We start from the raw sequence: 26,777 nt of genomic DNA on the forward strand, positions 1-26,777 counted from the left end.
TTCACGTCCGCCGCGTAGAGAAAGGAAGTGCAGGGCATCGGGCAGGTGCAGCATGGCTGCCGGACGAGGGCCCACTTCTCCATCTTCAGGGTTGACAGGACCAAGAGTTTGTGCCAAGCGTGTGTGTGGTGTTGCCGCCGGCCTCCCTCGTGACTAATTGCATATCTATTCGTGTCAAACACGCGTACCAGAATGTACTTGAAACTGTTATCTTTGTGCTCTGTTGTTTGAATAATTAAAGAAGTTACAGAGACTTTGTGCCGTGTCTGTTCTGTGGCAAAATTCCCGTCCCATCCTGTCATCGGCAACTCCCGTTTTCTTCCACCAGGTTGTCCCAAATATGTGAAAGAAGAAATGTCACTGAGAGTGCACACTTCGGATCCATCAGGGGTGGTGACGGGCTCTTGCGTGTGGGACAAAGCACGAGGCCCGTCCATCTGAGGAAGCTGCCGGCACGCGGTGGCGTGTGGGGGGGGGAGGGAGGCAGCCCCATCCTCTCCTGGTGGAGACCCTTTGCTGTCAGCATCACATCCACATGGGAAATACTGGGCTGACATGCAAAGAATGCCGGCTGGTTGCAAGATTTGGCAAGAAAGCAACCAAGTGCCTGCCTGGGAGCCAGCTCCAGGGCTGGGGGGCGGGGGGAAGCATCTGGGTGCCCCAGTGACGCAGAAAAGTGGCCGGTCTATCCTTGTGAAAGAACCATCCACTCAAGGGGGCTGAGACGTCCAGGGAAGCGACCTTCATAGTTTCTTATCGGCCAACCATGGCCCCAGGGACAAATCTGGACAGCAGCCCGTTTTTATACAGCCCAGAAGCTGACATTGGTTTTACATTTTAAATGGTTGAAAATAAAACAGCTAAAGAAGAATATTCCATATGTGAAAATTCTATAAAATCTGTAACTCAGCTTCCATCAGCAAGTTCCTCTTGGAATCTTACTCCCCCCACCCCACCCCCAGGCTGGCTCATTCCTCTGCCTGCTGTCCCGGGGGGCCCTTCAGGCTCCCACGGCTCCTGAGAAGCTGCATCAGGGACCACGCAGCCCACAGAGTCTGAAGTATGTACTAGCCGGGTCTTTACAGAGAACGTTCGCCAACCCCCATCTAGGATCTCATGGAAACCCAGCCCGCTGTGGTGGGGCTGGAACGTAGTGGGGTGAGGCCAGCACAGCTCACTCTCTATTGGAATTCAAAGGTGGCTCACATCGCTACTTGCCGGGTAACAAATCCAGCAAGACCTGGTGGTGTGACAGTTGAACCCTATGCTAGCCTGGAGGTAAACAGGAGACACCCACCTGTAAAGACCCACAAGCGAGCGGGGCCAGAAGCCATGCAGGCTTCATCCCAACCCGGTGCAAATCGCCCCCAGGGGGAAATAGGAAGCCCGTGTTTGGAGGGAACCTTCTTGGCTTTTCTTGGCCGAGCCTGATTTTCTCAAAGGAAGAAGAAACTGACAGTAACTCACGTTCTATAAACAAGCTCTGGGCCCACCAAGAAGACAGGGAAACTGCATGAGGCTGGCGTTTTCAATGGGTGTCTTTGGTTTTCAGGACGAGGGCAGCTATGCTTCCAGAAGGGGGAAACTGGTTTAAATAAGAGGCTCAAGACATCTGAAATGATCAATTCGAAGAAATATTATGCTGAAAACCCACGGATTTCCCCCGTACAACTGAACCGGTTCCTGGGTGGAAACTTCCACGTCCCAGGTGACGGCCTGGGTGTTTGCTTCCAGGGGAAGGTGATGCCCTTTCTGCTGGACGCCAAGCCTCATCCCAGTCGGGAAATTCCCTTTCTCCAGATCCCCCCCCCCCCCCCCCCCGCCCAGAAAGGCTCAAGGCTTCCCTTTCTGAGCCTCACAACCAAAAGGCAGCAAAACAAACCCGGTGTCTTTGGAAGGAGCTTTGGGCCCCGGGTCGCTGTGTCTGTCACCCTGCGGGTCCAAGTCATCAGAATCCCAGCCGAAACCCTCCAGCCAGACCCAACAGGCAGGCCACACATGGGCCAAGAAAGCAGGAGCCTGGGCAGAGACGTGGGCGTGGAAGGGGGGCTGTTTCAGAAAGAGCCCCAAAGCGTTGGCATCAGCACGGGACCGCCAGGTGGAGCTGGACCTGAGCGCTCCCCCTGCTGCTGGTGGTGTTACTCCGTGGCCTATGTGGGAGGGCACAGCCAACCTTCCCGAGCCCGGGGCTCTGCGGGTCAGTGCTCCATCGCTGCCAGCATCGGGCGGCCGCCGTCCCTTCCGCGGACGCGCTCCGGCTGGCCCGGCCGGCCCCGTCTCTTGCCTTCCCGGGACGGCGCCCGCCCTCCCGAGCCTGCAGCCGCTCCGCTTCTCGCTGGGACTTCCGGGCAGCCTCCTTCCCCTCGACGCTGCCGCGGGCAGCAGAAGCGCCAAGTGCAGGAGGCGGCTGGGAGCAGAGGGCTGGGCTGCGGACTTGCTGGCTCGGGGTGGCACCATGCCTCTGGTTCCGCCCGCTCGCCGAGAAAGTTTCCCGGGATCCAGCATCACGGAGAGGCAGCCGGGCTGGCAGGAGAAACTCCCCTGAGTGGAGTCAGAGCGCCCTCTGCTGGTCACGGTGGGAAAGTCGGGCCTCGCGCCCAGACAGGGGCCGCCAGCGCGGGCTGATCAACACAAAATATCAAAAGTACCTTCAAAAAGAGGGCAATGGCGGCAGGGCAAGCCCCCAGAGAGGGGTGACGTGTGGGGTCAGAGCCGACAGCACCGCCCTGTCCTGCATCCCCTCCCCACCAGTTGAAGCCCAGCCATCAAATCTGCCCCCTGCACCAGGCCGGGTCAGTGCTCTAAAGCATCGCTTCTTTATTCCGGCCAGTAGTCAAAGAAGGAAGAAGTGAACGGTGACTGTGCTGGGAAAACTGAAGCCTAGAAACGTGTGCTGAGTAGGGCGGCAGGGCACCCTCGAGACTTCCTCTCCCTTAACTGGGGCTGAGGGTCCCCGGGCTGGGAGGCCCCGCATCCGGGCCCAGCTGCAGCCCTTTCCAAGCTGAGGGGTGTGGCCAGGGGTGCGACTTGGCGAGTCCTCCTCCCGAGGGTCGGGGTGGCAGCGTCCGGACGTTCCTGGACCTGTGGACCGTCACTTGGCTTCCGTGGCCTGGAAACAACTTCCCACATCTTGGGGTGAGTGGATGACCTGTGAGAGGCTCTTAGGAAGGACAGGGCCACACACGTGGACAGTATCATGGTGGCCTCTCCTTTACCAAGAGGGAACCGATGGGCTCCCCACTCCCCAGCCCTCTGACTTGGGGGTTAACTCCGCCAGGTCTCCATTCCACCCCAGGGCAGATGAGACAGGGCACCCTGAGGTTCCTTTAAGCTCAGAAATACCCCTGATCTAAGGCTGGATCGCTCCTCTGCCCCGTACTCAGGCCTCACCTGGATTCAGATGAGACTCTGATGGAGTCTGTCTACACACACGGAAAAAGATGACCTTACAGTCTTTGAAAATTCTAGATGAAGGCATCTGAGTCTCTGTGAACCGATGTTTGGGGTCAGCTACAGTGGAGCGCTGATGCCGACACCAGCTGTGTCCTGACCAACAAAGCACGGGGGGGGGGGGGGGCGTGGCTCTTCCCTCGAGAGGCCTTCACGGGGGACCCGTCCCTGTGCTGGACGCCATCCTCAGTGGGAAAGAACCCAGCATCTGCCCCGCCCCGGTGCCCTCTGCAGCAACACCTGGGGACCAGAGACACTGTAGGAGAAATGCCCCCTCCCTAAAAGCCAGGGCTGGCTGTGGCGGGAGCAGAGTTGTGCGGAGGGCGACTAGGGACGGGGAGAAGAGATCCCTCTCTGTCCTCATCCACTGTAGACCAGAAAGCACTTTCCTCCCAGCCCCTCCCAGACAGAGCCCAGGCCGCCCAGATGCAGACCCCAGCGCAGCCGCTGCTGTGGGGAAAGCACCCCTTTCAGCTCTCTTCCTCTTTTTCAAGGAAGAAGTTGAAGAAAAAAGTAAAAACCTAATAGACCAACGCTGATCGAATGTCCAGAACCCCTTCCCTGTTGGAGCTCCTCTGCAATACAACCGGCCCGTCCACGGAGAGGAGCCGCATCTGCCCCAACTCCGGCCACGCGGCACCACAGCCATGCTGCCTGCCGCGCACGCTGCCTCTCCCTCCCCCCCCTCCCCCGTTTATTCGCATCCAGGGGTCCACGACCTCGGAACGGCCTGCGGGAGAGGCTTTCAAGTGACTGCCCTGAACCCCAGGGCCGAGCCAAGAACCAGACAGAGCGTGCGGAGGGCACCCCCTGCAGACGGCACCAAGCTTGGGTCCCACTGCAGCCCCAGACACCCCACCTGCCCTCCTGGCCACCAGCCCACCCACGGAGGGCAGAGGAAGGTGAGCACCGGGGGTGAGAAGGAAAAGGGGAAACTGAGGCAGCCCGGGGGGTCTCAGCCGCCAGCCACCAGCCGCCATGGTCCAAGGTGCATCTGAGGAGCCTGACCACCCTCAGCAGAGAAGCCCCGACACCCCTGGTCGGCAAGGAGGCTGAGCCGGGAAGGGGCGGCCCGGGGGGACTCAGCCCAGCCACGCCCATCACAGTGGACCGTCACTTGGCTTCCGTGGCCTGGAAGCAACCTGTGAGGAGCTTCGTGGATGCGTATCGATTCGTTGCATTCTCTGTGTTTCCCTAGTTCCATGGAAGGAGCGCACTTTTGTCGTGGGGAGAGTGAAGTGATTTTTAAATGCCAGCTCAGATCCCACCCGTGCGGTCAGGCCACCCTCTGCCCTGCAGCCCCTCGCTCCCCGGCCGCGTGGCACTCGGGGGCGGGGCAGGACGGTCTGTTTCATCCCTTCCCGGTTCCTTGACTTAAAGCGACCCCGGTGGCCCTCACGCGGGCCTCTATCTCGGGGTCCCCGGATGCCAGCGCCCTCCCCGCCGCTCCGAGCTATTTATAGGCAGTGCTCCGCGTCGGTCCTGAACACGAGGTGTTCAGTCCAAAAAGAACCTTTTTAGGTCAAGGAAATGAGTTTAAAAATACTTTGCCTGCGAGTGAGCCAGCTGGAGGGCGCAGCCTTCCCATCCTCAGGCTCCTCCAGGAGGACCCTCTGAGCGCACCGGGCGCCCTCCTGCCGTCCTGCCAGCTGTGACCTCCAGTCCCCAGGGAAGACGCCCCAGGGCAGACAGACCCCCCCCCACCAAGTCCAACTCCAGGAGCGGCAGGGCCCCCGCTGCTTCCCCCTCCCACCCCGGAAGGTGCAGACAGGCAGGTGAGCACATGAGCTTCTGGATTAAGCGCTTGAGGGTGTGGCTGGGTGTGCAAGTGTACGTGAGTGTGCGGCGTGCGTGTACGCAAGTATACCGCGGGAGTTGTGAGGGTGCGCGCACACGCGTGTGCGTGAGCGGCGGAGTCGGGGAGGAGTGCGCAGGCGCCGGGCCGCAGAGCGAGGACCAGACTGGCTGAGTGAGAACGCGCCTTCTGAGTCCAAGGGCACCCGGATGGTGAGCGCGAGCTAAAGGCGCCTGTCTTCCTGCCGAGAGAGGCGGCTCGGGCTAGAAATGCTAGGCCCCTGGGGAGGAAAGCCTTTCTGTCACTTCTTCAGTAGCGACTCCTCCTCTGAGGATGGGTCTTGAGAGGAACGGAACAGGCAGGTGACGGGGTCCTGGGACAGGCCACGCGGGGACCACGGGGCCGCCGGAGGGGCAGGCGGAGGACAGAGCTGAGGGGCCGTAGAGGAGAGAGGAGGGGGACCCCGGGGAGGCTGTGAGCTCCCTCTCCCCAGCCCCGCCCTCCCCTCCGCTCCTGAGCCCTCAGTTAATACGATTTCATACCCTCAACCAGGACAGGGGCGATTTCCCAAACTTGCGGCAGCAACATGCCAAGCCGTGTGGCCCTGGCCCAAACCGGGCTGTAGTCGACGTCACCGTTTACAGCACACGGGGGCTGTTGTGCACTGGACAACACGTGTGTGTGTATCTGGGGTGCATGTACGCTATGTATTGTAAGCAACATAACGCACATCACACGGGCCCAGCACTTACACGCGTTCGGTAAGTGGCAGCCGTTACACCTTCTGTCCAATCGAAGCTGCCTAACTTACCAGTGGGCGGTACCAATGGAAGTTTTCACGCACCACGGTCCTTCCTCAATGGCCGTTTTCTGCAACATCAAGGCGCTGCAGCCGTCTGACGATGCCCTCGAGATGAACAACAAGACGTGTGCGACTGCATCTGGAGTGCCTCCTGGCTGATGGCGTCAGGCACACCCCGTCTCAGAGATGCCGAGGGTGAAAAAAAGTATCTTACAGTCAGCGTACCACAGTGCAGTGTAGCCTTCTTCTCTAGAGAACTATATTTGTTTCGCAAAGAATAAGGGCCACAATGCCATATTTTATAAAAATCAATATGGATATTTACATACATATATTAAAAAATGTTTTTTCCCGAAGCCTGGGGCTTACAAGATGACGGGATCGTCACCATGAAATCCAGGAGGGGGATGTGGAAGGTGAGGACCAGAGGTCATTGATGTCCAGGTGTGACCTGAGGGCCTTTCATCCTCCGAGATTCCCCACCAGGATTCCCAGGAAGCAGCCGCTTCCTACTGAAGGGCTGACAGCTTTGCTTGGTCTCTGGGCCTCATGCCACGTTGGTTTCTGGGCCCCAACCAGGGGAAGACGTCTTGCAGCTGAGGGTGGCAGGGACCCAGCTCAGGCTCCGTGCCTCCTGCCCAGGCCGTGCTCTCCCGTGGCCAAGCGCCCCCCTCCATGCCGTGTCCCAGGTGGTCACCGCGCCCCGCCAACTCCTGCACAGGTCATAACACCTGAATTCCAAGGAGCGCCTGCAGCCGGTCGCTCCCATTTGAAACGTTTACAGTTTCTCTTCAAACAGAAGGGTTTCCTCACTGCACACTCAGCCCCCGTCAGCAGACTGAACGAGAGAGGCTTTCCCAGTGTGCCGGGCAGCCAGGGATGGCGGGCCCCGCGGACGGGAGCACTGAATCTGCGGTCCTCGCGGCCCCCGTGGGAGCAGGTGCGGGGCAGGATCAGGGCCCAGATGGTCCTCCTCCAAGAGGAGCTCATGTGGTACCATCTGGGGACAAGTTCTACTCGTTCACTTATGAACTGAGCACCTTTTGAGTGACAAGCACAATTCTGGGCCCTCTGGATACAGCAGGGAAAGAAAAAAAAAACAGGAAATATTTCCTCCCTTTCTAGAATTTACTTACTTATAGAGTGAAGGGAGGCACGTGATCAACAAAGCATACAAAATGTAGTAAGTTATTAGGTTACATTACCCAACAGGATAGGAGCTCTGCTTCCAACCAGGGCAGAACGACCACAACCCAACTTGTTCTGCCCCTGTACCAGGCGTGAAATGGAGTGAAATGTATGCAGCATCTCTGCCAGGTGCTGGACCACAGGCACACAGGGCTGTCATCACACATAGCCGGCTTCTGCCTGGAGGAACCTTCCAGACCTCAGTGCAGGGCCGTGGACCCCGAGTGCAGCACACCAGTTCGGCTGAGCCGAGCAGACTGGAATTTGTGGTGCAGGGTCCTGGGGAGGACGAAGCAGAGGAGGAACTCCAGACACTTGCAGGGGGTCCCCGTGAGTCCTGGCTTTCTACTAAGCTGCACGTGTCGGGCATGACACCGTGGGGCTTGGCAGGAATCAGCCACGAACCGTGAGCTACGCAGACTGCAGAGGACTCAGTGCTGAGAGAGGAGGTGCTCTGACCAGACACAGCGGAAACATCACTGAACATCCTGGGCAATCAATCTGCAACTCCAGCCCCAGGAGCCCTGAGCAAGGGCCCCCCCAAGATGGACCAAACCAAGCTGAAACGACATCTCAAAGGCTCGTGCCAACCCTCCATGAGATTGGCTGCCTTCCAGAACAAAAATGAACATTCTTTAAATCAGGACAACAAATTCCAGATTCCCAAAATGATGTGTCCAAAATGTCCAATATACAATCCAAAATTACTGGACATTCTAAGAAGGAAGAGACCAGGGTGAAAGCTCCCAGGAGAATTAAGTAGTATAAGGAGAGAGAAAATAATGGTAGCAAGGGAACGGGGAGATTATTTAGAGAGTGGTCGCTTTGACAGAGCGCAAAGGCCTCGGAGAGCATGCACGGAGAAGGCCAGGAAAACATCCAGGGGCAGACCATCCTAGGGCGAGGACACAGCCAGTGGAATCCTGCTTGGCTTATCAAGAAAGGGCAGGGCAGCGAGTGTCGCTTGGGCCGACTGAGCGGAAGGGTGTGAGATGAACTAGTATGATGGGCGTCAGGGGACCCAAGGCCCGGAAGGCTGTTGTGGGGATTTTGATTTTAGCCCCAGTAAGACGAGAAATCACCGGAGCATTCCCAACAGAGGAGTGATGTCACCTGACTTACATCTTAAGTAAGATGCTTCCAGCTGATGTCTGGTAACAGACAGTAGAAGGTTAAGAGTGGATGCAGGGAAATCAGTCTCGAGACCAGGCCGGCCTTCCAGGTGACAGGTTGGTGGCTTTGACTGGGGTGGCGGCTGTGGAGCCAGAAGTGGTGAGATTCCAGATACACTTGGAGGACAGGGCTTGCTGAGTGTGGGTGGGGCGTTAGGGAGGAAGGGGAGGCAAGGATGGCTCCAAAGTTTAGGGCCTGAGCATCCTTAAGAAAGGAGCTGCTGGGCTTCCCTGGTGGCGCAGTGGTTGGGAGTCCGCCTGCCGATGCAGGGGACATGGGTTCGTGCCCCAGTCCGGGAAGATCCCACATGCCGCGGAGCGGCTGGGCCCCTGAGCCATGGCCGCTGGGCCTGCGCGTCTGGAGCCTGTGCTCCGCAACGGGAGAGGCCACAGCAGTGAGAGGCCCGTGTACCGCAAAAAAAAAAGAAAAGAAAAGAAAGGAGCTGCCATTTCCTGAGATGGGGAGAGAAGGGAAGAGATCAAGAGCTCAGCTGGATTAGGTGTGAGCTGCGTACTGAACATCTCAGGAGGAATGAAGGTTCGAGTCTGGGGTTCAGGAGAAAGTCCACAGGAGGATGGGAAAGTCCATGGGACTCAGCAGCCTGCTGCTGCTCTAAAGGTACTGAATTGCCTGAGGTCATGTAGGGAGTGTGTGTGGACTGAGAAAGGGGGAGGTCCAAGGGTTCCGACCTTTAGCCGACAGCAAGTGAGGAGGACCCCACCTGGAAACCAAGAAGCAGGTTCCAGTGAGGCAGGATGAAAATGAAGAGAAGGCGGTGTCCTGGACACCAGGGGAAGTCAACTGCTTTACACACGCCGATGGACTGAGGAGTCCTGAGGCTTGATCCTTGAATTTGGTGACATGGGCACCAGGAACATTCTTAGCAAGAGAAGTTTTGGGGGAACGTTGGGTTCGAAAGCCAGACTGGTGTGGATTCAAGAGAGAATTTTTAAAAGAGAATATGGAGGCAGCAAGAAAAGATAACTCTTTCAGTGAGTTTTACCAAAAGGGGGAAAGAAGTACGCACTGGTCACCAAAAGCGGTTATGCGGTCAAGGGAGGATTGTTTTCTTAAACGGAGAATATTGCTGCATGTTTGTTGCTAACAGGAAAGGTCCAGCACAGAAGAAAAGATCCAGGGGTGAGAAGAGACACCTGCAGGTGCCGGGTCCTTCAGTGAGGGGGGCGGGAGGCAGTGCAGCCGGATGCTGGCCTTGCACAGGAGCAAGGATGCTCGCCTACTGTAGCAGGGGCCGGTGGTTCACGCGGAGCACCCGAAGGCATGCTGGGGGTTTCGTGGTGAGGGGACGTGGGAGTTCTCTTCTGAGCGCTCCTGTTGTAGTAAGGAAATGGGAGCGGGGAAGAGGCTGCTGACACTGAAGAGAAGAGGAGATGTGAAAATGCTCCCGTGAGAGTGACTGACCTGATCGGGAGATACAGTAGGGTTTCCCGGCTACACGTGGGGCTCACCTTTGAGGTCTGCAGCTGTGAATTCAGAGTAGGCCAGGCAGTGTGGCTGCCCGTTTTTCCAGCCGTGGTCACAGCTGGGGTGCGAGGCAAGTGTCCTGGGGGACTGGGGTCCTGCCCAGGGAGCATCAAAGCAGGAAGAGAACAAAAGCAAGGGAGTCGAAAGAGCTCCAGGAGCTGGCTCCCAGCAGCAGCCAGAAAAAACCGACGTCAGGTGACAAGCAGTCAAAAGAGGCAGGGCTGAGGCGTGGGGATCCCGGGGGCGTGGGACTCGCTAGCTAGTCGGGGCGCCCGCGGATCTGGTGAGCAAGCCCGTCAGAAGAGGCGGGGCTGAGGCGTGGGGATCTCGGCAGCGAGGAGACTCGCTAATCGGGGCAACCGCAGATCTGGAGGACAAGCCGTCAGAAGAGGCAGGGCTGAGGCGTGGGGATGCCGGCGGCGTGGGACTCGCTAGTCGGGGCGCCCGCGGATCTGGAGTCCAGGAGGGGTCCACACAGGCCACGGGGGATACTTTCTGGCCATGACCCGGTGGCCGACAAGGGGTGGATGGGGGCATTTGAGGGCGCAGAGGAAGGCAAGCGACCGAGTCTCCATCTAATATCATGCTGTGGGAATGACATTTCCTAAGAGGAACGACCAAAGAAATGGGGGAGAGAAACCGGGACGGCGTGACACTGGGGGGCGGGGGGGATGTGTGTGACCATGGGGGAGGGTGGTGACCCTAGGGAGATGGCATCCACAGTGGGCAGTGGGTGGCAGAGTCCCACCTCTGGTCCGTCCAAGGATTCAGGCCTTAGGCAAGTACCCCTGAGGAGAGAGGGGTTCCCGGTCACGCAGACCTGAGCACCCGACGTGCAGCCGCCTTTCCTGGCCCACCGGCTCAGGAGGGAAGGAGGGCTGGGACCTGCATCGCGGAGGACGCAGGACGCAGGCCAGGCGGGCGCAGGGCAGGGTGGGTCCCCGGGCGGTGCCGACCCGGCTGTGCCGCGACCTGCACCCTCGGGGCAGCTGCAGGGTGCTCCCCGGCCAGTGCTCGGCGCTCACGGCTGGAAGCTGCAGGGGCAGGGCCTCCCCATGGTCGCATAGCCCTCAGCGCCCACCGCCCGGTCGCCGCGAGCCATGTCCGCCTGAGGACACCTCCCGACCAGGCCGCCAGCGCAGGGGCCGCCATGGGGGCTCGGGCCCAGGGGGTGCTGTCCTCTGGCCAAACCTCTGCTCTTCTCCTCCCCACGCCCACCCTGGTCCCTAGGCCGGGCTCAGCCGTCTCACCTCAAGGCGGGGGGGATCCGTCCGCGAGGGTCCCTGCCCCCCTCTATCACCCAGGCACAAGTGTGGACGCAGGTTAGGGAGAGGTACTTGGTGGGAGGCTCAGGGTTTATTTTCTGGTTTAGATCTAACTTAAACCTCTGCCTCTCACCCCGTCTATAGGCGACACCACAAGTGGAGCGAGGAGACGTTATTTTTGAGCATATGAAGCTGGAAAACTGCTGTGCTCATCACTTCTTTAAATCTGGAAGCCACACCTCAAGCTGCAGACATGTTACTTCCTGTGCTTCTCTTTCTTGGAGCCACAATTCCTAAGCGCTGTGCTCGCCTAGAGAACTCTTTCACGACCTATTTTTCTCTTCAAATTTCCTTCAAAATACGGAAATACACTGTTGAGTAAAAGAGCCTGTCAGATGAGAGCTGGGTGAGAACTGTGGAGACAGCTGCAGCCTTTCAACAGGAGTCAGGGAGTGCACCGAGTACCTCCCCGCCTCCCGAGCCTGCAAGGAGGCTCCCACCCGCCGGAGACACACGCTCTCTCCTCCAGCCCCTGCAGGGATACTCGCCCACACCTCTCCAGGCCGGGCGGGGGTACAGAGGGCTGGCGACCTGAAAGCACCTTTCAAAGGAGCTCCATTCATAAGGAATCCCCCCAGTTGCGAGAAACCCACTTTCGACCTGACATCTCCAGGTGCTGAGTCCATCTTCCTGAGATCCCATCACTCAACGCAAAGGTCAGCCTTTTAGAAAAAGAAGGACTTATCCATGGAATATGGGTTAAAATAGAAGAAAAATGGCTTTGACTTTATTCACTAGGTATTTTCCGATTCTGATTGAGGTGTAAAAATTCCACTAAATCAGATCTGAGAAGCTGATTAGATGTGCTGGCCTCTGTGACACATCACTTCCTTCTGTTTCCCCAAACCAGCTTTCTTTCTCACCTGCTCCCGTCCCTACCTGAGACCTGGGATCCTTCTCCTCAGCCTTCCCGTGGGGACAGCAGTGCTAAGCTACGGCTTACCTTGAAAAGTCAGCCTCATTTCTGTCAGTGAGGCAGCGGGTGTGTGTGGATGGAGCCCAGGTTCCTGGCCTGTACAGCATGGCGGGAGGTGGGAGGGGCGAACCTCTGGTTTTCTCCTCCTCAAGCTTTTCCTTTAACAATGTTTGGTTTGTGTGGGGGGGGCGGGGGGACCTTTATTTTTTTAAATATTTTCCAAATAGACCGTGAATTATGAGCAATCTGTAGCAGCGTGAAAAGCTCTGAGGATGCCTGAAGTGGGAAGTGGACACAGCAGCGCCAGCGCATGCGGCTTCTCAGACAGGCCGTGTGCACGTGACAGAAACAGAAGGCGCCGGGCAATGGCGGTGGAAAGGCATGGGCGACGGATTTTCCCCACTTTCAGTGTCACGATTCGTGCTGGAGTACAGATCTCCTTTGAAAACCTGTACAGATTATTCGTGATGTTCTAAAAAATTAAAGAAGAGAATATAAGTCTCCCACTTCCAACAAACAAAACACACAAGGACGCTGTCTGCTTGGTCGGTTCAGACTCGTGAGACCGTGGACTGAGGAAGGCCGTCCCTGACCCTCCATGAATCAGACACGTTCAAGGCCAAGCGCTGACCAGAGGAGGCGGATCTGGGGGCCTGGGGACAACCCCCATCCTCTGAGGGACGGTCCCAGTGCCCTCTGTCCACATGGGTAAGTCGTGGAACGGACCGAACCCGAGCGCGAGAAAAAATAAAAGCTACAGAACAAAAGCAGAAACTGCAAGCTATTTATTAACACATCTTCCAAATTACAATACAGTTCAAAACATATTTCTCAGCATGGAATCACACAAATGATACACACAAGAATACATTTTTTCCAACCATGTCACAACTGTTCTTCACATATATTCCTGATAAAGCTGTCACAGTGATTAGAGCAAAGTGAAAAATGGGGTAAAACAAGGCAACGTCATTTCCCGCAAATGTGTGTAGCGTTCGGTAGAAAACACGGAGTAGATCACCCAGAGGAAAGCAATTCGCTCAGCTCTTGATGTCTCAACTCCCACTGCGCGCCCCATAACCACAGCTTCAGACTCGACGCCGAGCTGGCCCAGACCAGCTCACAGCGATTAGCAACAAGGTTAGGAAGGGTCACAGTCAGCGAGAGCGGCAACAAAGCCAAACAAGCCGTCACCTCCCAGTGGAAGAAGAGGCACGCTACCACTAACACTGAACCCATGCAAAAGAGGTCCTGCAAAAGTGGATAAAAACAGAGAAGGGGTGATTAATGGCACGGCCGGCGCAGGCTGCAGGACGCTGGCTTCCGCGGGGCCCCAGCCCCTGAGTCGGACTGCAAAACAACAGAATCCAGATGTTACTCTCGCCAACCAAAGACCTGGAGGGACAAACCGTGAGTAAAACCTGTCAAAGCAAAGGTTTAGATGTAATCGAGTTGTCGACACAGCACAAAGATATTCATGGCACTGAGAGTGGAATTCTAAACGTTAACTCTTGGACAGAGCAGCCAGGAAGGAGCGCCGTCACCAGATGAAGAAGCCGTCACCAGCGGAGACGGCAGGAGAAGAGAATGGACACCCAGCAATGGCAAGTGAAAGAAGGGGCCGCGCCTGAGGACGGTGGATGGTGGGTTTGGCAGGGAGACCCCCGAAGGAAGGAAGGAGGGTGCACAGCAGGCCTGGCTGACGTGGCCCAGACACTCAGCAGCAGAAGCGAGACCAGACTGGGAGCCCAGCAAAGAGAACCAACTCAAAAATGGGGTGGGGGGGCGGGGAGAGGAAAAAAATCAGATTTCAGGCTGTGTTGTTGGTGAACCTGAAAATTAAACAGTGGAATTAAAGCCTTAGAGTTAAAATCCTCACAAAGGAAGAACAATTCTGGATCCCATGCCTGTGAAAAGCAAAGCTGAATTATAAAAACAAATGATTATCTGCTCTTCAGTCAACGGTATAAATGTGTGTTGCATGCATGCGTGTTGCTTCAAAAACATAAATTATATACTCTAAGACAATACTGCAGACTGCACACAATTTAAATAGTCCTTTAAAAATCAGGTTCCATTACGTGCCCTTAAAATGAAAAATAGTTTAAAAGAAAATCATGCTAGCAAGAGGTCTACTTTCTAGAGTATATAAATGACTACATACAGAATATATTAAAACAGCACAACTGTTTGTCCACTCTGTGGAAAATATTAAAATTCAAAGACTACATCATGTTCCTTTTTAAAAGGCCTGTATTTTTCTACATACCTTTCAAAATAAGTAAAACAAAACAGCAACACGAGGCCTTTTCACATTTTAGTTGGTGAGAAGTAAAAGCAAAAAGCAGCTTCTCACTAAAAGTACCTGCTCTGCCTCTGCCCATCTTAGTGAAAAGACTCCTACCAAAACACGGCACAGAAAAGAGCGAGTTAAGATTTTCCGCACCTTCTCTAGAAAGGGCAGCTTACACGTGTAAAACCAATGATCCTTCCCAACCACACGCTACCAGAAGGTATACCTGGGATCCAATATGAATCAGTGAGTTTTGTTTGGTTCTAGGACACAAAACCATGGGCCCTTTAAATGAGAAAAATTAAATAGGTTGTAAAAAACCTTACACAAAATCCTTAGGATTTAATAGAAGTCAAGGCTGACTGCCTTTGGAGAGATCATATTTACCAATGTCCAAAATAATGCATCATTCACAAGTTTTAAGAAGAGTTGAGAAGGTTAATTAATAAAATGCTCATTAAATACAATGGAGTATCTAAATTTTCCCTCTATCGATGTAACTCCTGTGGCTTCCTTCATGGGGGGTGGGGGCATCTCCTGGTCCTATTTCGCCTCACCCACCCCCCTTCCCTCTGTTGGTTAATTCCCTTTTAGAATTCTGTCACTTAAAACCCTGTAAAAAATCAAATACCTTTCAAGCACCCCACCCCCTCCCCCAACAAACAAAGAGAAAGGAGCTGGGCTGTGGGGGGACGGGGCAGGGCGGGGCGCCTCTAGCTGACTACAGGAGTAAAAGCAGCTCTACCGGGGTGTGAGGGAAGCCCAGAGAGGCGCCAGGAGAGCAAGGGCAGCGCGGGCCTGCGCCCGCCGGGACACACTTCTGGACAAGCGGCCCGCTGCCTCTCCAGGATCTAAGGGACAGAAGGGAGGACAGAAGCCCCCAAGAGCGGCTCTAGGTGCTCTGCACACAGACCTTGACCAAAACCTGACCGTCCCCAGGAGGGGACGACGAGCACATTGAGCTTACCTTCAATTAAACAACAAAGAAATTTTAAAAAATAAGAAAACAAAAGCCAAACAGAACAAAACAAAAACCAGAAGCCAAAAAAACACACAAAAGAACAAAAAACCAAAAAAAAAAACAAAAAAAGAAAGTGACAGGTTCTCAAAACAACACGGCCTCAGTTCTCATCTACCCTCCACGCAAGCCAGCCAGGCCTCCTCCTGTCCAAGAGCCCGGCGGTCCACCGAGCCCAAGGGGCTGGGCCTGGCGTGGACGCCCCTCCTCCAGCCCGGGCCGCCAGCGGACATCTACCGAGCCCACCGTGCCCGCCGCCCGCCCGCAGGCCTCCCCACCAGACCGGCTGACTCCTGTGCAGAGCCAGCGTGTTAGAATAAAGCCCCTGATGGACCCTCGTTAGCACCCCTCCGTGCTACAACTCTCCTCGCCCCACTTCTAGGCTCCTTCTTCCCTCACCCTGGACACCTCCTCCCAGCCTCCTTCCAGCAACGAAGTCTGTTTGCATAATTAAGCCAAATGCCTTTTAAAAAAAAAGACCCCTTTGTGCAGGATCTAAGCTGTCACAATTCAGAAACGCTACAAAACCAAGCATAAACAATTGTTTATCCAGGACCTTTACAAATCACGAGAAGGAAGACCCCCAATTAGAAATAGTTATGATGACGCCCCCCCTCCCCTCCCCCCCGTCCCCTCCCCTCCCCCGCCCTCCCCGGAGAGGAGAGGGCACAGACACCTACTTAGCATGCTGCCTGTCCAGAAAGGGGGGAACCCGCAATATTTCTTTTGGAAAAAAGAGACGATATTTCTCCTTAAGAAGGGTATCAGTATAAGAATTTAACAAATGTGGCCAGACCAACGGTAGTGCAAGGTTATGCTCAGATAAGTAGCTAAGTGAGCTTCTGTTACAGCATAAGATCAAAACAAGATATAATGCAAAAAGAAAAAGCACCTCAGGTCCACACAGTCACCTACTGTCTTTACCTTATGAGATATACTGATATTTACTGGCTTCTTGAATTTGTGAACAAATAATACACAGGTCAGGATAAATGTATTGACTTACTACCATCTTTATAAAAATCGAATATACACACAAACACATCAACAGTTATGGAACTGCAGCCATTAAACTTCGATAAGACAACACAAAAGAACTAACAAATAGCTAAGATGCTGCTGAATTGAAAGCATTTCCAATAACATTTAGTTTTAAGAGGTCCATATTTACATGGTTGTTAACTGCTCCTGCATACCCTTTAAATGCATGATAACGAAAGAACAAAGATAATGGTTGCAGCAGATCTTCCAAGAGGGTTCAGCTCACCGTGGTCTGATTTCACTGCGAGAAGTGCACCGAAAATGGAAATAACGTTCCTTTCTAATTCTGCTTCTTTCTTTCCTTTTCCAGTTTCCCTCAAGGAAAGCAAAGCCTTCGTTCCCAGGCCTGGCTGGCACTAACAGAGCCCGTGCCCAGGGGCCGTGTGCATCAGGAAGCGACCGCGGGAAGCCTTTCTAACCAGTCCTTTCCGGAAGGCCCGGCTCGACTAGGCCTTTCAAGAACTTTCTATCAAGAGAAAGCTTACTTCTCTGTGTGCGTAGACTGTTACAGACACACACCTGTTCCGGGGCACCCCTGTCAGACTCAGACAACACAAAAACAGACCTTAAAGTAGCCATGAGGTCTGCCTTGAACAAAGGTGCCCAAATAGAATTCGTTTCTTACCACTAACTAGAAGAAAGTGCGCCTGAATGGCTACTTTTCAGAGACAACATGCAGACTTTTAGTTTCGCAGCCACAACACACTCAGACTATTTCAAAAAGCGGTAAAATTTTGTATACTCAGCTCACTGCGTCACTAAGTCCTCGTGATAAAACAAGTCCATTAACTGTAAGCCTTCCTGCTGCCCAGGGCGGGGAAGTGGTGTGGGTCTCTCCCATGTGGCACCTGCATGCTACCCAACTCACCACTTCAACGCGGCTCTCTGTGGACCGAGCTCCTAGCCTGTGAACGCGACTCTATCTCCACCTGTGAGGGCGGCCGCTGGCCACCTGGAGGCTCCGCGGAGCACCGGGCCAGGCTGGCGCACACCCCCCCCCCCAGGGTTAGGCAGGGGCTTTCTGGAGCACGGGTGGCCAGGCACCTCAGCCCAGGGGGGCGAGGGGGTGTTCTAGCGTGTTCTGTGAGTGCCTATAGTTTCCCGGAACCGAAATCTTCTGAAGAGCAGCCATCAACACCCACCTTCACATTCCAGACTCACTCCTAGCACACGGTACCACAGTGGAATCAATGCTACAGGAAGTCTCACAGGGTCTGAAATGCTCTTCTCTGGTTCTGGTAACTTAATTTGAAAAAGTAATACAAAATTTCAACTGTGAAAATAAGAAGATACAACTTCACATGACCTGTGTCTTAGCTCCCAAGAGAAGGCTGAGAAGGAGGGACGCCTTGCTGCAGGGGGGGCTGCCTGCTCACATCTGGTCCTCGCTGGGCTAACCAGACGCGTTAACCGGTGGTAACAGGCTTCTATTTCCCTTAATTCCATCAATAAATCTCACAGGAAATCTTAGGTATAAAATATAGCTAAAAAGTCTGAGTATGCCCCGGTATCATTTGCTCAACTAGTTCAGGTCCACATTAGAATCAATCCAAAATAGTGAAACTCCTTCATGAGCAGAAATACAATAAGGCACTTTTTTCCACGTTTGCCCAGAATGAATTTTACTACAGATGACTTTAAGGGGAGGAAGCGTCTCTCACCTGAAGGAGCCTACCCAGCATCCCAGAGACACACTGCGCCACACGCCACGGAGAACGACAAGCCAGCGCAAACGTCCCCTCGCTCTCGGGTCCACTGAAGGACAGCGCAGCCCCTGCTCAAAAGGCCTTCAAAAAAGAAAATCTTAATCACAGATTGCCCAAGAATGTTCTATATGCGTCACAGAGCCGGTGACATGAATATGCCACTTGGAGCTGCACTTAAAAAGAGGAAAAAACCAAACAGGCCTGCGAAAGCTTCAGGCTGTCCTACCCTCCTCACCTGGCAGATATGCTATGCTCGCCTAGCAGGGAGCCCAGCGAGGGCTGGAGGTGAGGGCATCCGGACACCTGCGCTCAGCCTGGGGGCGTGTGACGACGCCCAGCAGCACTTCCGCCGCATTCAGAACGAGTATAAAAGGGGGCGCTCCCTTTGGAACTAGGACTATACAGTTGGCGCTTTTGGAGTATTTACAAGAAGCAGAATCGGCCACACAATTGGCACCACTCCCAACCACCCTCATACCCTGCTTTCCAGGATATGCAACTGCCAATCATAATCACCCGAATTTTAACCTACGTTTTTACAAGAGCCTTTTGAGGGCTTTCTGAGACGGTAAAACAAGTGAAGCTGGTTGAGAAAACGCTCATCTAGCCTGCACTGAAGATAAGTGCAACCATTATCAAATATTCTTTGCTGTGAAAACTACTGAGAATTTGTGACGTTAATGTCTTTACTCACTCTAAGTCGCTGTAATCGATCATACATAAGATCACGAAGAACGATGTCTACATGCATTGTAAGCACTTTGAAAACATGAGAAAGCGAAACCTGTAGTTCTTTGTGGTGACAAGAGAATGTGAAGCGATCTAACACCGAGTCGAGTCTGCCGCGTCCCATAAGGTCAGCTCTTCTGGAATCAGTGCTGGGCCGCTGGGCGCTCCGGACAACAGCCACGCAGGGCTGCGGACGGAGAGACCTAAGCTCGCGGGGCTCTGTGCAGCAGCTCCCGGGAAGAAATTCCACAGCGCGTGTGCAGCGTTACGGTCAGGCTCTCCTGCCAGAAATCACTCAACAATCAGGGCCACATTTATGTGGGACAAATCTATCATATGCCTGTGGGGATTTAAAGAAACAGTGACCATTAAGCTACCTGTGCACATCAGCAGCCACCGGATCAAGCAGAAGAAACATGCAGACTGACAGAGAGGATCCACACACACCCGGGGTGACCACCCACGTCACAAGAGGAGGCGGCGCGTCTCCGCAGAGACAGACAGCAGGTGGCAGCACAGACTCCTCCCATCTCCCACCTGTCACCAGGGGCTCCAAGGCTACCTGTGGAACTTCTGCTGAAACGCTAATGCATGGGCGGGTTCCTTGAACTTGGCTATGGCTTTCCGCTGCTGGGGAAGCATCTGTAAACTCTGAAGGAAGATGACAGAAACACTTTAGAATCCTGTTGTATGGGGTGTAATATACATACATAAATTCATACATACATACATTCATTCATTCATTTTTACACATCAGATTTAATGCAAAATGAGTCCAGGCTGACCCTTAGATCACTAAAACAAACTAATTCTACCTCCCTGGCAATTTTTTGTAATCTATCCAGATAATCTATCCAGCAACAGTGCTTCGCTAAGTCACTGCCCTGAGCAGCAGTCGTTCGTGTCCTCACAGCTTGGTGTTAAGACCTTCCTTCCATCAGGGGGCTTCCCTGGTGGCACAGTGGTTAAGAATCCACCTGCCAATGCAGGGGACACACGTTCGAGCCCTGATCCGGGAAGAGCCCACATGCTGCGGAGCAACTAAGCCCACGAGCCACAGCTACTGAAGCCCGTGCGCCTAGAGCCCGTGCTCCGCAACCAAGAGTAGCCCCCGCTCGCTGCAATTAGAGAAAGCCCGCGTGCAGCTACGAAGACCCAGCACAGCCAAAAATAATATATATATATATAGACCTTCCATCGTTTGCCCCGTCAGCCACCCAATCTTCTCTCTAAACCTTCCTGGGGAGGCCCAGGACAGGTGTCCTTGGAGAGTTACTTTCTGCTTTCACGTCCTCCTGTCAGGCGATTTTCCACGGGGCCCTCAGTAAGCTTTTTAAAAGCACAATACTCATCATACAGGAGGAACTGCTGTAAGGCAACGGGACCCCACGGTCGGAGTGGGTAGTTATCTCCTAATTATCACTGGGGTAAATTAAGGGTTTCATATATGTAGGTGGGCCACAGTGAGGGGCAGCTGTGTCTGTGGCAGCCATCAACATAATTTGGTCACAGTCTGTGCTTTAAAAAGTCTGAGAGAAGTGGCATCTTAAATTAAACCTTTAGGGGACTTCCCTGGCGGTCCAGTGGTTAAGCCTTCACCTTCCAATGCAGAGGGTGCGGGTTTGATCCTTGGTCGGGGAGCTAAGATCCCACATGCCTCGCGGCCAAAAAACCCAAAACATAGAAGCAATACTGTAAGAAATTCAATAAAGACTTTAAAAATGGTCCACATCCAAAAAAACCTTAAAAAGAAAATTAAATCTTTAGGATCTGAAACAACCATTCCTGAGGCTACTGTTTGCAGTAAAAACCAAGTGAGTTCATGAAGAAGATGGATCCATCAAGTGAAGAGACTGGTGCAGGGACAGTGAACTTACACCTGGTCCTCCCTCACACTTGCCCTGAGGACAAGGGGCAGCTCTGTGCTTCCCCGAGGCCTGGGGACGTAGGATCCTAGGATTCGGGAGGGATGTGCCGGAGGAGAATTCAGATTTCTCAGCCGGTCCCACTCTCCAGAGTCTGATCCTTCTCAAGCATTTTGGTGACTTGCCATGTGTGTCTGCGGCAATGAGCAAAGTGGCAGGGGGGCCTTGCTACCACGGGGACACAGCCTGAGGAAGTAGCAGAGGACTCAGTGGCGGGGAACCGTCTGCTGTGTCTGGGCTTCTGTCCAGTGACATTTAACAGCCAGAAAAAATATCTAATGGTAACACACAACCCTTTAGAAGTGTTTCCACACGTGGCTGTTTCATTTTAAAGCATTTGTTCAAAGACCTACAACAAAAGCACATAGCCAAAATATCAGTTCCTTGAAATACGTTCAAACAAGGTAAACTGGGGGCTTCCCTGGTGGCGCAGTGGTTGAGAGTCCGCCTGCCGATGCAGGGGACGCCGGTTCGTGCCCCGGTCCGGGAAGATCCCACATGCCGTGGAGCGGCTGGGCCCGTGAGCCATGGCCGCTGAGCCTGTGCTCCGCAATGGGAGAGGCCACAGCAGTGAGAGGCCTGTGTACCGCAAAAAAAAAAAAAAAAAAAAAAAAAAGGTATACTGTATATGAAATAAGCACTCTCCATTTTAGTAAACACAGAACTCCCATGAGTAAAACATGACCAGGAGAGCGCTAAAAAAATATTCTTTCCAAAAAGTTGCTTTTCAGTGCTTCACACAGAAATAAACAGTTTCAAGTCTCCATATTACATGGCACTAAGGTTTACACACAGGCTCCCCTCGGAGGAGCAGTCAGATAGTCTGGGGCACATCACCAACCAGACCCGGACCAGTGCAAGGACCAGGCCCGGAGGTGACAGAGGCAGCCACTAGGCTGCAGTGAGCTCCGTCTGCCTGGTTTTCTGAAACCAGTTTAGTAGATACTAGAGTTTTCCTCTTCTTTCAGATATAAAAACCAGACGCAGAAGATTTTTCTTGATGATTTCACTTATCATTAAGTTAACTGGACAAGTAAAGCTCAGCAACCTGGTCTTTAATTAATGCCATCAATTAACTTCTCTTGGATACACTGTCAGGATGCGGCTTTTCCGGCCTCTCAAATTCGTTACTTGACAAAGACCTGTTCTCTCTGCCAGCCCCCGCTTTCGGCTCACGCCCACTCTGTGCCTTATCCTTGAACGATCTCCAGCTGCTGAAGCTCTTCTGGAACTGCTCCTGAAGAGAAAATGCAAGAGGAAATGCCGTGCTGTCCTGTCACCACCAGAGGAGGCCAGAGAAGAACGTGGGTAAGAGCCAGCTTCAAGCCCAGGTCCAACCCAAGCACTGCAGCAGAACCTCCCGCCAGGCCCTGCTTTCTGATTCCATCTCAGGCGCCTCAGGCACCCTTTTCCTCTTCCGGCCACGTGGCCGCAGTGCTCGAGGGCGCTGGGGTGTAGGCACAGCTCCATTTCTTCATGAACTGCGGCCAGCACTGTGGCAGTTCTTACCACAAGACTTAGAAGAACTTAACGTAAACTTATTTTGTCCAAAACTACAAAAATCGCTCGATTAGGAACAGACAAGAAAAAACTAACTTGTTATGATACCACAAGTGATTATCCACACTCTACAATTCACAGATGGAATCTGGATTTTGAAAATACTATGCTCTTCTTTTGAGAAAAAGCATGTCTAGATGTCATTTCCTCTGGGTGATTTCACAATGTGGAATGAAGGCATGAAGCTTCCTCTTTACCATTTACCAATTTATAAGGTAAGAGGTAAGAAGATAGCTTATCTGTATCTAAGTGGTTTAAAGCTCAATTTGATTGAGAAGGTATCAATCAAGAGAGCATAAACTTTCAATGAATTTTTTTTAATATTTACTTATTTATTGGCTGCGTCAGGTCTTAGTTGCGGCATGCAGGATCGGTTCTCAATAGTCAACAAAAGTAATAACACTGTCTTAAAATTTGTTTTCTGTCTGTTCCCCTTTATTGACATTTCTGCACCCTTTTCCAAAAAACAAAACCTATTTTCAGATATAACACTGAATTGCTAAAACTGTCAATATTCAACCATTTCTGACCTACCAAAATGACAAGTATTAGCGATCACTTTATTGCGAAGAGAGGAAAAGACGCTGTCCACTAATAAGCTAAAAACTTCTTATGATCACCAGCTTCTACTTTGAAAATATGTGCTTCTGCTAATCAGTAGCCCATTTCCAAATAATTAAACACTTCAATTCACCCAGAATGAACGAAGAGTTAAACTTTGTCTCCAGTCTACACACTCACTCTGACCCTGCCCCATCTCCCCCACAAATATGGTACTGGCCCTCGGAGAGACAGGCTAACTTGCCCACGCCCACCCTGATATACTTCTCATTTTTCAGAGACAAGACATCTGCAGAAAATTTGAGAATAACTGTGCTACTATAAGTAGCAAAATACCTGTTAAAATACTCCTTTAGTTGGCCGCTTCCTTTGTTTATATTCAGCCATCCCATTCAGGGCCATTTGACTGAACTGCCACAAGGCACTACACATTAACAGTAGAAGAGCTGTGACAACCTACGATTTAAAGTCCAGAAAAATGTCCATGCTGTTCAGAACCTTGGCCGTTTTTTCCCTGATTAGGAAAACTTCTTCCTCTTTCTAGAAAGAGCTTGTGTTCATGTCCATGTATACTAATAAATTACAATATTATGGGGATTCTTTTTTTTTAACATCTTTATTGGAGTATAATTGCTTTACATTGTTGTGTTAGTTTCTGCTGTATAACAAAGTGAATCAGCTATACACATACTTATATCCCCATATGAATGTTAAGGGGATTCTGAAATGATTCTGCAGTCCTGAAAATCAATTAAACTATTCTCCCACCCTGGCCAACAGTTCCCAGCACCTTCAGGAATCAACCTAAAGCCAAAAATGATATTGATATTAGTTGTTTTAAACAAGTGAAGTTGCTCAAACAAGAGCCCCACTGATCAATCATTAGACATCTACTCTCTCGGGCTCCACCCCAGACCTGGTAAGACACCCTGGGTTGGGCCCAGCCTCCAGGGACAGCTTGGGAACCATCGAGGGACACGCACCAGGTCTTCCTTTCTCACGCGATGGCACCTGCACGTGGTGGTGGCAGCTGGCCTATGCCCATTAAATCTTTCCTTCTCCAGCCTCGCAGCCGGGCTCCTCGAGCCAGTCCTCGGGCAGCATGGCGCAGGATCCCTTCATTCCGGACCCTTTCTGCACGCAGCCCACCCGACCCTCTCGCTGGTGACGGGGCAGCGTCTCAGGCCGCTTCTTGCGGAAATCGACGACTCCTCCAGTGCCTGTTCATATTGAACTAATCATCGCAGCGTGTGTGGTCTTTTTTGATGCCGATTCTGTTTTTTCCTGGAGTCCTGTGTTGGGGCTTCTTGTGTCCACGGCGTAAGTGCTGTTCTTTCTGCTCTGATACAGTTTAAAGACATCCTGAGGCCCTCCTCTTCCACACTCACCTTCATCTTGTACAAACGTGTTCTGCAGGTAAGAGCCCGTGTCTTATCACATGGTCTGCCTGGAATCCTCTTTTTTCTTTTGGGATTATTTACAACAGTGTTTTCAGAACTTTGTGTGGGAGCCTCCAATTAACAGTTTTTCCCATTACGGTTTCAGATCATGCGGCCATGCCTATATTTTCTTTAAACCTCGTGATGTCGGTTTTCAGAAAGTCTACATTTGACTATGCCTGGTGTTTTCCTTCCCAAACGTCCTGAACTTCAAAATGACTGAACTGCTTTCACTGAGATCCCAGCTTTCTCCACATCACCCACCAGACATCCCTGGTCAGTCAGAAACAGATGCAAAGAAGGTAAGATGGTCTCATCCCAGAAGGCGATATGTTCTAACGTGACCCCAACTTACATGACTGCTCAAAAGGGCTCCCCCTCACTGGGCGGCCCAAGATACCCACCAGAATGAGGGCTTTCCAAGTGTCTGGTTCCCTGGAACTACCGCATTGGGAGCTTGGCAAACTTGGTGGGTCCCGGACGGCCTCTCCTCAGCAGCCTGAAGCGAACCCCCCAGAGGACTCTGCTCTGGGACAACAGGCCGCCTTTCGAGAGCACACGCTTTCCCCCTCAATGGCATGTGGAGGCCTCCATGTTTCTTCCATTCCCCCTTCCGGGTGACGCCAGGGAACAGTGAAAGAGGTAGGAGACAGCGTTTGCAAGCTTGTGTGGTTCGTGAGACTCACGTAGGTGAAGTACTTGGTTGGGAAGCTGCACACCAATAAACGGCAGACCTGGGACCAAAACCGAAGCCCCCTCTCAAAGCCCGACACTTGCTGCCGCACTGCCGCGTCCCGCAGGGCCCGGCAGCTTCGAGAATGAGCCGCCATGGCCACTCCGGTCACTCGGGCTCTCGGTTTAGCGACTACCTTCCAGGGTTGTTGAAGAAATCAGGAAAGAAGCCAGGGAAAAGTGAACAGCACAGTGCCAGGCACGTGTTGGCCTAATCTAAGCCTCAGCCGTTGTTACTGCCGTTGCTCATGGCCAGCGCCCGCCTTTTTATTTTAGGAAAATACTTTTATTTTTACACCATGGCATTTCATTTCTCTATAGGATAACACAGTTTTCTTCTTAACAGTTTTAGGTAAAATCCCTCAAACAGGGAAATAAGGATAACTAAGCAAAGGGGCTCAGAAGTTATAACTACCTTACTTCCTGACCCTAAGAGTTAACTCGACTTCAGTCTTCCGGAACGCAGCGGGAGGCCGCTATGGGGGAACATGCGCCCGTCACCGGAGGGGCACCTGCACAAGACTCACCTGTCTGTGGAGCCCCCATGCCCCGCACAAGTCAGCCTCCCGGAGCCCCACGTGCACCCAGCCGGCCCCTCCCTTCCCTAAGAGCAAGACCCCCCCAGTGTCCGGGCAGAACCTTCTTTCTTATTCTTTCCCTATCACTGCTAGAGAGTACCAGGTGGGCTTATTCTCACTGCACCCTCTCACCTGAAACTCTCAAACACGCTGCGATGCTTCCTGCGTCATTTCTACCACTGGTCAGGACACTTCTACAAAATTCTATCATTTTTCCTTATTCTGTCAGGGAGACTTACAGATAAGTGTCTTTAAAAAGGACTCTTTAGAGAGGCTTATGAGAACAGGTTAAGGGGACAGCACACTAACCGGGGAGTGACGCCACCACAGAAAACAGAGCTGATGTGCTGTTACTGCCGTTCCCATAATTAAAGGCCCAAAGGAACCGGCCTTCCTGGTCCAGACACCACCTTTTGCTGTTACACTAAGTGAACGCCAGGTGGCACCACAGCCCAGCCCACCAGAGACGACATATGTTTCTTCCTCAGCCAGCACAGCGGGCCGGGAGGCCTGGTTCCCCTAACCCTCCCTGTGAAGTGTACTTATACTTAAACCACAATGAAGTCTTGTTATAAACGCCTTTAAAAAATGTATACCTAGCAATATTATTCTTTAGCTATCTAATGCTGGCAGAAGCTTGCTATCGACAGATCAGTTTGTTTCCGGACGCGCAGGCTCAGCGGCCATGGCTCACGGGCCCAGCCGCTGCACAGCATGCGGGATCTTCCCGGACCGGGGCATGAACCCGCGTCCCCTGCATTGGCAGGCGGACTCTCAACCACTGGGCCACCAGGGAAGCCCTGTTTGTTTTTAAATTGAGTAACTCAGCACTTTGTGAATGCGGTGCTTAAAAATCTATAAACTCTCCCTCAAAACCATTCCACGGAACTAAGTAAGACTGGCAAGAAACGAGAGCTCTGCTTTTTGCTCCCTGGGATGGACGAACATGCCCTACTAGTAAGTGCCAGATCCATCCATCACCCTCGGGGATTCTTTACGGTGGCCTTTTCAGGGTACCTGATGTAACTCAGAAAACACCACTCTCATTTTCCTATCTTCCT

At 52.8% G+C, this 26,777-nt stretch overlaps 1 protein-coding gene across 7 annotated transcripts in view; it reads right to left on the reverse strand.

Annotated features, from left to right (window-relative positions):
• Positions 1-17,467: 17,467 nt before the first annotated feature.
• The window catches only part of RBM33 (RNA binding motif protein 33), a 112,354-nt gene continuing 103,044 nt past the window's right edge, over positions 17,468-26,777 (reverse strand). For all 7 annotated transcript variants that reach the window (XM_060156285.1, XM_060156282.1, XM_060156284.1 and 4 more), the window contains 2 exons: positions 19,484-19,572; positions 17,468-19,261 (listed from right to left, as the gene is read on the reverse strand). In XM_060156285.1, coding sequence (XP_060012268.1) covers positions 19,213-19,261; positions 19,484-19,572 — 138 coding nt within the window. In that variant the 3' untranslated portion in view covers positions 17,468-19,212. The remainder of the gene's footprint in view (positions 19,262-19,483; positions 19,573-26,777) is intronic.

This window comes from Lagenorhynchus albirostris, chromosome 8 (genome assembly GCF_949774975.1).
Source record: "Lagenorhynchus albirostris chromosome 8, mLagAlb1.1, whole genome shotgun sequence".
In the NCBI taxonomy this organism is placed as follows: Eukaryota; Metazoa; Chordata; class Mammalia; order Artiodactyla; family Delphinidae; genus Lagenorhynchus; species Lagenorhynchus albirostris.